General features: G+C 45.8%; 1 protein-coding gene across 3 annotated transcripts in view; it reads left to right on the forward strand.

Moving 5' to 3' along the window:
• The first annotated feature begins 102 nt into the window (after window positions 1–102).
• gstcd (glutathione S-transferase, C-terminal domain containing) overlaps window positions 103–12,178 on the forward strand; it is a 51,499-nt gene continuing 39,423 nt past the window's right edge. For 2 of the 3 annotated variants that reach the window (XM_041933643.1, XM_041933646.1), the window contains exons 1-5: window positions 103–187; window positions 333–757; window positions 1,934–2,386; window positions 3,747–4,016; window positions 6,699–6,792. In XM_041933643.1, the coding sequence (XP_041789577.1) occupies window positions 344–757; window positions 1,934–2,386; window positions 3,747–4,016; window positions 6,699–6,792 (1,231 nt within the window). In that variant the 5' untranslated portion in view covers window positions 103–187; window positions 333–343. The remainder of the gene's footprint in view (window positions 188–332; window positions 758–1,933; window positions 2,387–3,746; window positions 4,017–6,698; window positions 6,793–12,178) is intronic. The other variant, XM_041933645.1, reaches the window with a different exon arrangement.

A 12,178-nucleotide genomic window follows, 5' to 3' on the forward strand; every position in this document is an offset into this window, starting at 1 on the left:
CGTTTTAATCCATATTTTCATTAGCATTGGCTAGATAGGTTTGGCATTAGACAGCAGATGGCGCTGGTGAGCTATCCTTGCTTTAGCACAAGGGAAGAAGAAGTAGTTCTGTGCTAGGAAGCGTGTACCATAACAACGTGGTTTTATTCAAACTGCCGGTCTGTATGTCCGCATTGCTAAAACTGCTGTAAGTACCTTTTTGTGTCATTTTATGTGCCGGATCGGAAATGCTATTTAAGCTAGCACGTTGTTGCTTCTATACTTAGAAAGACACCTGAACGCACCTCCAAAGCTAATTACTCGTAACTTCCTTCTGTTTATTTACTCCGCAGAACTGTTTACTATGACGCACAGAGAGAAGCGCCAGCGGTCCTCCCTCTTTTTAGAAGTTTGTTTCCAAAATGAGGAGCCGCGTGTTCCGCTGCACACCTCCATCGCTCTGTTTCTCCTGTCCTACTGCGAGTGCAGGTCTTTCCAAGTGTTTCTGGTCTTCTCCAAACCCGCCAGCTCCCAGTCCCTGGGGAGGCAGCTACCAGAGTCTCTGGATGTGTCTGACATTCAGATGGAGGACCTGCCCCGGCTGGTCAGAGGCTGCCGTCTCCCCGCTGTTCTGGATGAGACTGGGAGGCTCTGCAGGGCTGGGCTGGCGGTGGTCCTGAGACACATCATCAACAAGACCTTACAGGCTGACCCCTCCAGGAATGATGTGTTGGCACTGCTGGGATTCAAGAAGACCTGTCTGAAGGCCTGTGCTGAGGTTAGTGGCAAGACCCACCTTCACCTCCACCTGCACCTGCACCTTCTGTGTACTCAACATTGAAGTACACACACGCTTAACTAAATGGTCAGCTAACTGCACTCATTATATAGATTTTAGTGTATTTCAGCTGCTGTTGGTACATTTTATTGTTTATTGTTTTAGTATATTTTTATTGTCTTTGTATATTTTTATTGTCTTTGTATATTTTTATTTCTGGTATATTTTTATTGCATTTCCGCATATTTTACTGCATGTTAGTTTATTTTATTCTATTTTCTTTATTTTATTACCTTTCTTATCTTTCTTATTATCTTCTTTCTAACACGGGGGTTGCAGTGCAAATTTCATTGACATGCTCAAAGACAAAAAAGGCAATCTTGAATCTTGAATGTTGAAGACATGAGACACACACGACCAAAGTGCAAAGAAGTAAATAGCAACGTGCAGGAAGAAGGCAGCTTTAAAGAGTTAAAACTTGTAGTATTAAGAACAAGTTTATTGTGAGATGGCCTGTGGCATTTATTAACACCAGAAGAGTTTTGACCCTTTAACTCAACATCACTCACTCAACATGTGCAGTTAACCCTGGACTAAGTATCATGACAGCATAATATTATAGTAGATTAATATGGTAGTATTTATTGGGATTTCAGTGGAGCAGTATGGTGATGCATTGCTCAGCTCTGGGTTCAAACCTGCAGCAGCTCTTATGAGGAAATTCCTCCGGAAATCTGCAGCTGCTTATAAACACAGTACAGTTATTCCCTCACAGCTTTGTCTCTGTTGGTGTCGGTGCAAAGTTATGTAGCTCTTCACCAGAAATGTCCCCAGAGATTAAAATGTATATATATAAATGATATAAAATAAAGCAAATTGTTCAGCTGATTGTGGGTTGAAGTCGTCAGTCCTGTACTAATTCCTTGGCTGATTAAATTTCAAGCCTTCAATGGATAAAATGTTCTCCTACATAGTTTAGCAGTCGAGTTTTCAGCCCAAACAAACTTTTATTTTACTGTAATGACCACACAGCACGGCCAGGGTCAGTGGATTTAAAGTTACAGAATGTTGACGTCAGCAGCTTTAAACTTCAATATAACATCACAATAATTATCCAATGCCTTTCAAGACAGTGCTGTGTTAGACCTCTAAAGTCTTTCCTTTCTTCGCTCTCAGGTGAGCAAGTGGACCCGACTGTGTGAAATTGGCATCCCCTCTGCCGTAGAAGAACACCTCAGAAATCCCCCAAATCAGTATCAGAAGGTCCCTCTCTCCATCCTCACCCTGGAGCGAAGGCTAGCCGAGCCCGTCAAAGTCCACAATGATGACAAGATCCGCAGACAGAAACTCCAAGAGCAGAGGCAGAATGAAAAGAATGAGTCCCCCGGAGGGAACCCAGACTCGGAGTCCGAACCCGGACGGCCACCCCAGGTCTGTGACGGACTGGAGCTCAGGGCGGCCCTGGCCAAGCTGTCCGTGGATCCAGTTCCAACCATGACCACCAGAGAGAGCTCTGAGATCAGGAAAGTGAAGACCACGGCCCTGCCTCCGCTGGAGCACGTGTTTGCTGAGGGACTGTACTTCACTCTGACTGATGTGGTGCTGCTGCCATGCATCTATCAGTTCTTGGTAAGGGCCTTGGAGGTTATGATTTATGCTTGAGTGTCGTCAGTAATGAACCCTTGTGGAGAAGGACCCCGCTCTCATTGCTGCCTTGAGTTATCGCATAATTTGGATCCATGAAAACACACCAAACGCTCATTTAATGTTAGTTGCGATGCCTGTATTTCCTGTTTAAGCTCAGAGTTTGAGTGCATTGACACACTTTGAGCTTTACAAGATTTACTGTGAACAAAATGCTCATTATTGTGCTGTGAGCAGTCAGGTGTGTCCGTACAAGTCTTTGTCTCCTAACATAAACAGAAGCACACGTGACTCCGGTCTGATGTCACCGCGTGTAGATGATGCCATTCATTCATTTACTTTTGCTTTTTCAGCGTCTTTAATCTGATGACCTGTCAAATTATGCGTGACTTATGGTTGTGACACGCTGGTCAGGGTGAGCGGGCAGCGCAACCGGCGCCTTTCACATCCACCCAGGCAGAAACTGGAGTCGAGAAGACTCTCCGCATCAGACTTGGCGCAGGTTTTCGCTCTCAGAGGTGGTCTGGAGCCACCTGGCAAAGAGCGATAACAGTGTATGGGAGGGTTTCTATTCAAATGCAGCAGCTCGAAATGCATTTCAATGACTTCACTTTGGGAACTTATTCTCTCTGCAACACATCAAGAATCGGCGGGCTGTTACGTTCACCTGGAAACTCTTAACTTAAAAAAAAAAAAAAAAATCTGCAAGACTTCAAAAGCTCACAAACGTTTTCTGAATATTCATGACAAACAACGATTTCATGTTTTACAAGCACAGTCAGCCAGAAGGAGGCCAGAGATCTCCACGTTTGCTCTGGTTACTCCAGAAGTTCGTTGTTATTGATCAGGATTGCCACACTGTCAGGCGGTGAAGTGGGCCTCAGCCTCCATTTCACCCCTCAGCCGCCCCCCAACTGTTCCTCGACTGTGGGAATGAACTGCAGTTCTCACAATGAGGCTTTTAGCAGTCAGCTGTGCTCCAGTGGTTTCCAGTTTCACACTCAGCCTAGCGTGTCTCCTCTGAACGGCCATCGCTGTCCGCGTCCACATGCAGCCACGACGGATCCTTCCCGCCCCCCACCTTTCTCCTCCGTCTTCCACACACACAGTCGCGCTCGGGGACGCCGCTCCTCTGATCCTCCCCACCCGCCGACGCTGTTTTGATGTTTTTCCCTGCCGCCCCCCCCTCCCCTCGTGTCTGTTCGTCCACCAGTGTGATGAGTGAATTGTGGTGGAACCTGACATCTCGCTCCAGCGGAGATGACATGCCAGATGAGTCACTTAATCAATAACTCCTTGTCCCCCCCCCCCCTTACTCTTTCATTCTTTTTGTTGTCTTTGATAGTGTTCCCTCCAAACGCACGCCGCTAGCACGCTGCTTCAGCTCCCCCACCTGCTGCGATGGTACAGCCGTGTTCAGGAGGTACCCGGGGTCGTCCGGGCAGCCGAGGCCTGCGGGATGGCTCTCTCCGTCCCCGAGCTTCCCGCGTCCAGCCTGGCAGCGCCGTCAGCCGAGGACGACCCAGCTGGCCTGCTGGAGCCAGAAGAAAGCCAGGAGATGACGACACAGCCCCCCTTTGTCGGCGGCCCCAGGCCCACAATGACTAAGCTCCAAGTAAATTATTACGTTTCCTCTCTTACATCTCCTCGGTGCTCTCACAACATGTTTGCTGTAGATTTAAGGCTTTGCCTCTGAGTGTCCCTTCACAGCGCAGATCGAGGTGTTGTCGATCTCCAACTGGTTGTTAACTATTATCCCTGGAATTTCATGCACACCATTTTCTGCTGATTGTGCCTTCAAGAGTGTAGCTTTAAGTTAATGTTTTGGCTTGTGGGAGACTTTCTTAATGGTTGAATCTTTCCTCTTTCTGACAGCCCTTAAATGTTAAGTGCTTTCAGCCACAGAATTAACATTTTAAGTGGGCACTTTGAAGGTTTTAGGAGGCTTGTGCGAGCGTGTGATTTTCTCACAGATGTGGTTTGTATGACAACGTATTTATCGGTCAAGACAAACGAGCAGACCTTTATGTGACCTTTCTGAAAAGAATAACAGAATCCGTGTGTAGGAGCAGTATTTCACTGCCCTCAGTGCTGTAGAAAATGCACAATTTAGTATCCTCAGCGGATCCTGTTGCCTCTTGCAATAGTGCAGACAATGCACATTGAGCTGATCCTCATCTCAGGTGCAATAAAAACAATGAATCCAGTCCAAAACAAAACAAAGTTTTATAGTCAGACTAAGTAGTTTATAGTAATGGTTGGAAATCGTAGCGTAAAGAGACGAGACGGCGCACAATAGAAGCATAATGTGTCCTCGCTCTTAAAATGCATTTCCCTCAGGAAGCATTGGCAAGACACACACAGACACACACGTTTATAGCCTTCTTAGCTCTAAAGCACACCAAACATTGCCCTTGGACAAGCTTTTCCAGCAGGAGATAAGCTGGGCCAGCTGTGTGAAAAGGAGACCGTCTCCTCAGCCCCGACTAACCTCTCAGCTCTGAGCCCGCAGACTGTTTTCTTGGCCTTGTTGCTCTGTTCTCTCAGCAAAGATATTTCTGTGATTTCCTGCTGGCGATGTTCTGCAACAACGTGATTTTAAGCGACGGGAAGAGAGGAAAGGAGGGACGGAGGGATCGGAGAGTTTGGATGAGGCCGTGTGAGCTGTGCGGTCAGGGTGGGATGTGCCTCAAACGTGGGATGTTGTCCGATGAAATTCAGCTAGGCGCAGTTGTGCTCAAATGACAGTTTTCATGGCGGCTTGAAATCAGACATTAAAACTGAAAGGAATGCGTGCACGCACACACACACACACACACACACAAACACACACAATGGCCACCATTCTCTCTTTGCCTAGAGGGATTACCGGGACGGCTGCATGTCGCCACCATCATGTCTGCACTGCAGCTGTTGTGTTGTCTTGGCCAAAGTGCCTGTGTGTGTGTGTGTGTGTGTGTGTGTGTGTGTGTGTGTGTCCCAAGGCAAGCACACAGAGACGGAGAGGTCTGCGTCTGACACGGTGACACGCGATCGTTCACTGCTGCTAACCAGAGGCGGCGCGCTCATCTCGCGACGCAGTCCGCGGCATAAGTGGCTCATAAACTCTCCCTCCGTCTCACTTCGGTTAACACACGCCCATGCATGCCAGTCAAACTGCGAGTGCAATGAGCTGTGGAGGCGTGCAGCCCGCAATCCAAACAGAAGTGTGGCCCCACCACCAAAATGCAAGACCCACAGCTAAAACCTAGCAGCTGTCACTCAAACGTTGATTGACAGTCGCTAACGTCAGACAGCAATTAAGCGTACAAAAACATGCAGACTCCGAACAGAATTAGTGAGTTAGCAGGGTCAGATGAATCTAAATTAAGGGAAATCTCGGATTTTGCGTTGGAAGAATGGGGCTGACAGGAAAGCCGGCGTTCCAGAAACTGGCTTTACTGAAAGTCTGTGCCCGTCCCTGTGGAAACGGACCAGCTACACTCTATAGTAAAGTAAGACTTGCATTTCCACAATAAATTTCCAAGTAGGAATCTTCAATATCTGCAAAAAAAAAACATTTGCACGGCAAGAAAGACTTAAATCAAGCATCACTGAAGATAAGATAAAACTTTATTGATCCCACGCCAGGGAAATTAAGTTGTTACAGACAGCAGCAGACAACAAATAGACAATAAAAAAGGATACAAAATAAAATCAGCTATATGTATGTATGCACACATTATATGCTAAAAGAAAAAATAGCATTGCCTTGAGTTCAGTTTCACGATGGAAAACGTTGGAAGTTGAGGAAAATGTGACTGATGTTTTGCCTGCAGCGCACTCAGCTTTTACCCTCTTTAAGTACGAGCTGAAGTCTTATTTATTAGTTATTAGTGGTTGTGGCTGCTAATCAATTTGTTTTCAGCAGCAGTGACTCTCCCTGCCCTTACAAACTGTGCCGAAGCTCATACTTCTGGTTCTAACCTCCAGTGATCAAACAGAGAGCAGAAGAAGGGAAGCGGCTCTCAGTGTTTTTCTCCAGCGTTTCTCTGAAGTGTGTTGGGGGGGGGGTGTGCTATGCTGGTGGTGCATTTGTTCTCTCTTGTGGCTGTAATAAATGCACTAGCAGTGTTTTGTCCTCAGGTATGGCTGCAGATCAGTGTGAGCACGGTAACAAAAGACTTGTTCGAGAACAGTTCTCTATAAATCACTACATTACAACCATTTGGACCGCAGAACCTCAAGGCCGTGGAGGGGTTTCTATGGTAACGTGTGTGTGTGTGTGTGTGTGTTGTTGTGTGTGTTCCTCCCCTAGGAAAATGGCATTGAGGCAGTCTTCGCTCCTCATCCTTGCCCTGCCTGGACCCTCCCATGGGACAGCTTACCAGGAGCCATCAACCCGGCTGAAGGTAGAGTCGAACCTCTGCCTCGTGGCTCTCCTCTTTTCCCTCCTGCCCCCTCCTCAGCACTTTCTTTTGTTTTCAATTTTTTGTTTTTGCTCCTCCATATTCAGCATCGAATCTCCGCCTCTCATCGTTTTCTCTGCATCTTCCTCTCACCGCTCACCTTCTGCTCCCTCATTCTTTCCCTTCATTACTTGGTCAAAGTAAAAACAAATGCTATCAACACTGCATGTGGAGCAAGAGCGAGGAATGTGCATAAATATTTGCATAAAACCGTCCTGTACCGCTGTGGCCTGGTGATTTTCAGTGGCACCTTGCTGACCCCCTGCCTAAAAGAAAATAATAGCCACTGACACATCGCAGAGCTTTCTATTCAGCCTCAGCTGGATGCGTTTCCCCACGAGGCCCCCTAATGAATTTTTAAGTGCTTCTCTCGATGTATTATCCGCCGTATGTTGTGGGCTGAAAGTGTGAAATAGGTCTGTGACGGAAACAGACTCGGCGCGGCAGAAACACACAAAAATGTGCACGCACCGGCGGAGTGAACGGCTAACGTGCACCGTTGGACTTGTGCGTGTGCCTTTGCAGTGACAGCAGCGTCTAACAGGCAGTGGGAGGGTTGTTGACTGCTGCCCCAGTTGGCACTGGCGAAGCAGAGACAAGAAGTCTTCTGTTTCTTTGTCTCGCCCGCCCGCGTTGTTTTTCTTCTTATTAGTGACACGTCTGCGTCGGCAGTGGCGCTAAATGGTGTGAGTGCAGCGGCGGTATATCAGTGTTACTGATGTAAGAAAATGGAGGGCCGGGGGTGATAAAGATGCACATATACGCAGCACATAATGTGAATACTCAGATGTGTTGCGCATTAATTTCTTGCTTCCCTTCCTTTTCACTTATGTGGCTCTTTCCTCCACTTCTCAGAGACCGTGGGAATTGAATCAGGAAAGGTATTTCATTATTAGAATATATGTAGTACCAGTAAGTCCAGCTCTGGTGTTGGTGCAGGCCCAGCTCACACTTCATTACCTCGTCGAGTCTCCTGCTAATGAACTGCAGAATGACTTTGGATCCAAACAGGAACGCAGATGAATCATCAGACTTTATTTCTGTTGCACCTTTTAGACTCGTGTTAGAAGGAGCAAAGGGAATAAATGCTGCACGACGTGCTGCTTTTGTGTCTTTGCTCGCTGTAATGACCATTCTTTGTTTTGCCGGGGGCTGTGTCACATGATGCTTTGCAGATTGTTTCACAGAGCTGAAACGATTAATTGATCAATCAATTAGTCAATCGGCAAATAATGAATCTGCAGCTATTTTGATACTCGATTAATCGTTTTTGTCATTTGTCAGTTAAGAATGCAGAACATTCTCTGGTTCAGCTCCTCCAATGTGAGAATCTGACGCTTTTCTTTGTCATAGATATAATAAACAAACGGGCTGTTAGGAAACTTTGGCAGATTAATAGCTAATGCAAATAAGCGTTGGTTAAGGTGCTAATAATGACCGTATTTTCCGCACTATATGGCGCACCGGATTATAAGGCGCACCTTTAATGAATGGCCTATTCTAAAAGTTTTTTCATATATAGGGCGCACCGCACTACAAGGCGCATAGACAGAATCTACCGTACGGTGGTGTCTGGGTTGCGTTATGCATCCACTAGATCAGGGGTCGGCAACCCGCGGCTCTTTCATCCCTCTGATGCGGCTCCTGAAAATAATTAATGAGCCTTTATTTAAAATGTATTTTATTTTAGTTTGTTCGTTTGAAACAAATCGCTCGCGCTCACAGATGACAGCTGATCCTGCGTAAAGATGCAGGTGACGACGCACAGCGCTGATGTGCAGACGCTGTGCGCTGAGGTTCAGGAGCAGAAATCACATTAACCACGTTTGATTCATATTTTAGTTGCCTATTATTTGGCTTATATTCATATTTTTTCATTATTCAGTGAAATAGTTTTTGAATTTTATTATTCTGGTTGACAGCTGACTGCACGCGCCAGTAAAAGTGGAATACCGCTTTTACTTCGGCCACGCCCCCTGACTACGATAGCCATAATTAACCAATATTGATCCATATAAAAGGCGCATCGGATTATAAGGCGCACTGTCGGTTTTTGAGAAAATTAAAGGCTTTTAGGTGGGCCTTATAGTGCGGAAAATACAGTAATTTCACCATATAGTGTTTTATTAATTCAACAAACAACATTTTCGACAAAAACATCTTTGGCATGACTAAAATTGAGGGACCAACTATGCAGGATGCACCCTCAAACACAGTCATAGTGGTGCTGCATATCACCTGAAGGACAGCATTTTAACCTGATATTCACTGTTTCAATGTGCCAGACTAGAAAAACATCAGCCAACGTGCTACTTGGTAATTTTTACAGCCATTTGTAGCCTATTAATGTTTTTCCACAGTCCAACTTAATCATCTGTTCCTCTCCCAGAAAACCCACTGACATCTCAACAGAAGTGCTCTCGACGATGTGGGCAGTGTGTCTATTCTGAGAGCGAGATTCATGGAGAGAGACCAAATTTTAGCTGTCCCACTTCTGTCGGCACTCTGCATGATAAACGGCGCTGTTGATATCTCCTCCTGCAGTATTAGGATGGGACGTAGGTAGCCCCGGCGTTTCAGCGCTGTATAATTAAAGAGGAGCAGAGACGAAAGGCAGACAATTTGTCCTGAACCTCAGCGCGTGGGCTTTCCCATCTATCTGATCCAACAGCGTACACAAACGGCTGCACACACGCCTACACGTACAGTACAGCAGGGAAAATTGCAGCATTTTTCCCTTACGTATGCATAAATATTTCCATACCTGCAAAACTAATATAACAAATGCAAGTGTAAGCTGTCTTATTTATATGTATTGGCTTATCTTTTTCATCTAGGTGCACATACAGTTCAGGCTGCGGGTATTTGGATAGTGTTGTTTGGGCTCTGCACTCCATGCACTGGATTTAAAGCGAGTCTTTGCATCCACATACGGTGAACCTTGTGCAAAGTTTAGCCTGTTTTATCCAACCTCCCGAGGGCTAAACTACATTTTGCACACCCAATATGAACGTGAATTCCTCCATACGCCCTTAAAGCTGAAAGTCTGCTTCCATTGTGCTGGTCCAGAGCCAAAACTATAACGAATGCATCACGTTCTCAATGAGTTGACTGGATTTTTCTTTCAGACTTACTTCTACTTAGAGGTGATCGCCCATTCATAGAAAACAAAGCTTTATTTTGTGTGCTGCTCCAGTGTATTGACCCAGCTAATTGGCATTCGGTGGTGAGCAGCGCTACACACTGACGCTCAGGTGTGCACACTGTATAGAGAACAAAGGGACCTCTGTGAGTAGAGGCTGTTTAGGATTTTACCATCCTCGTGTAGAGGTCTGCTTTGCTAAGTACGGTGAGGGCTGTCTACAGACAGGCGAACAGCAACGTGAATACAGGGGCCATTGTGTAGAGCAGCCAACGTCTCGTCTGCAGCGCTTCACTTAATAGAGGGAGGAAGGGAGGCGGCAAATAAAGCGGGTTAGAATGATGGAGTGTGTGACAGTGGGAGATTGAGATAGGGGTGAGACAGCATGAAGAGAGACAGGGGTTATCAGGAGAAAACAAGACGGGGGAAGGGGGTTGAACGAGACACTCAGGCATAAAGAGGGAGGGCTGGTGTGGGAGCAGCGTAGTTGTCATGCTTCAGACATGCTGCTATTAGGTCCTCCAGGGTTGTTTTGGTACAAGGAGATGAGATGGATTCCCATGTCTTTGTCTTAGGTTACAAGAGTATGACAGAAGTTGAACTGCTGGTGTGAAAACTGGCTCCATTTGTCTCCGTCTCCCCGCTTCCACTGCAGCAGAGGTGTGATTTAGTTTTCACAAACTCCACACTTGACTGGTGTTTTTTTTTTTTTGTGCTTTGGTGGAAGTCAAAAAAAAGTTGAACAACGTGCAGAATCTTGTGCTTATTTGTGGATATTGTGACGCCCCTCCCACCCTCTCGGAAGCAGGGCCAGCTGATGAGGCCCACCTGTGCCCTCAGGCTATCAAAGATGACCCATGGTGTCACGCGCCCCACCCTTCCTGCAGCTGACATCCACCCTGCCTCACTTTCAACACCTCCACAGCGAGCATGCCGCACACCCATGCACTGCTGTCATGAGTAACAGCTGGTCTCCACACCCCCATTCTTCATTAACTTTTGGTTTTAATATAGATCACAGTTATTATTCCCCTTATGATGAAAAGCCAGGCAACAAGCAGCTACTCCAGGAAGTCACTGGGCCTCGCCAAGAAATAGTCCAGCACCTAACCGGTTCCAACAAAGGAGATATAGCATGTTAACTCATGAGGTTTAGAGGTGTTGGTCGATTTTCGTACCTGTGGAGAGAGCCGGCACAGTCATTTCCAGCTGTTTCCAGCTGTTTCCAGCTCTAGCTTCATATTTGCTGTACATGACGGCAAGAAAGCAGGTAAATGCAATTGGCCAATTTCCTGTGAAAATCTCTCAAAAAGGAAGATTCAGAAACGACCACCGTCTTTGTCTCTGACAGCTGGCTTTCTCCTTAAACCTGCAGCACCTCATTCTTCTGTAAACACAACACTGACATGCAGTATTATCACCTTTTAGCATCTTGTTTGGACATAGGTGCCTATTTACAGATTCCAGGAGATAGGCAGCATCGATTCTCCATAATGTTCATGGCCACCAGGCGAATGTGAGTCCAGTATTCACCCTCTTCTGTTTTTACTGACTGCTGAGGGTAATGTCTGGCTCTGTAGCTGCTAAATGCTTCAGTGTAGGTCTGCACCAGCAGTCTGAAGCTTCATTCATTCACATCGGCATCAATACTTGAATGCTCTGCAGCTTTTTTGTTTTCGTGTCTATTGTTTCTGTATAAACCCGACATTTCTGCACAGTTGCAGATAAAGATTAGGCTACTCTAATATCATTATTATTATACTGTTTGTGGATTCCAGTGGTGGCTGCGTAGGATTGTTTCTGGCTCTTGTGATCCAATTTCCAATAAGTTTTTTATCTAATGAATATTCATCTTCAATCCACATTTGCTGGCATTCAGCCCTTAAAAAACATCAGATAAATACATTTAAAAACACATTTTCATGTTTGCTCTCCCGCCTGCTGCACACAAAGGGAGGCAGGCAGCTGCATTAACAGCACCTTAAATAACATGTATATAACCACAATAACAGCACTATTATAGCAAATTCAGTCATCACACACACAGAAAGAATCATATTATATACTTATGCAAATGTATTTAGCTGATGAATTATAGTCATTAAAGAAAGTTGATTTAAAAAAAAAAGACTGATCCATTTAGGGAATTGTGTTTTAAAATAAAAAAAGAGATATGACAACAGACGT

The sequence above is a fragment of the Chelmon rostratus genome, chromosome 3 (assembly GCF_017976325.1).
Source record: "Chelmon rostratus isolate fCheRos1 chromosome 3, fCheRos1.pri, whole genome shotgun sequence".
In the NCBI taxonomy this organism is placed as follows: domain Eukaryota; kingdom Metazoa; phylum Chordata; class Actinopteri; order Chaetodontiformes; family Chaetodontidae; genus Chelmon; species Chelmon rostratus.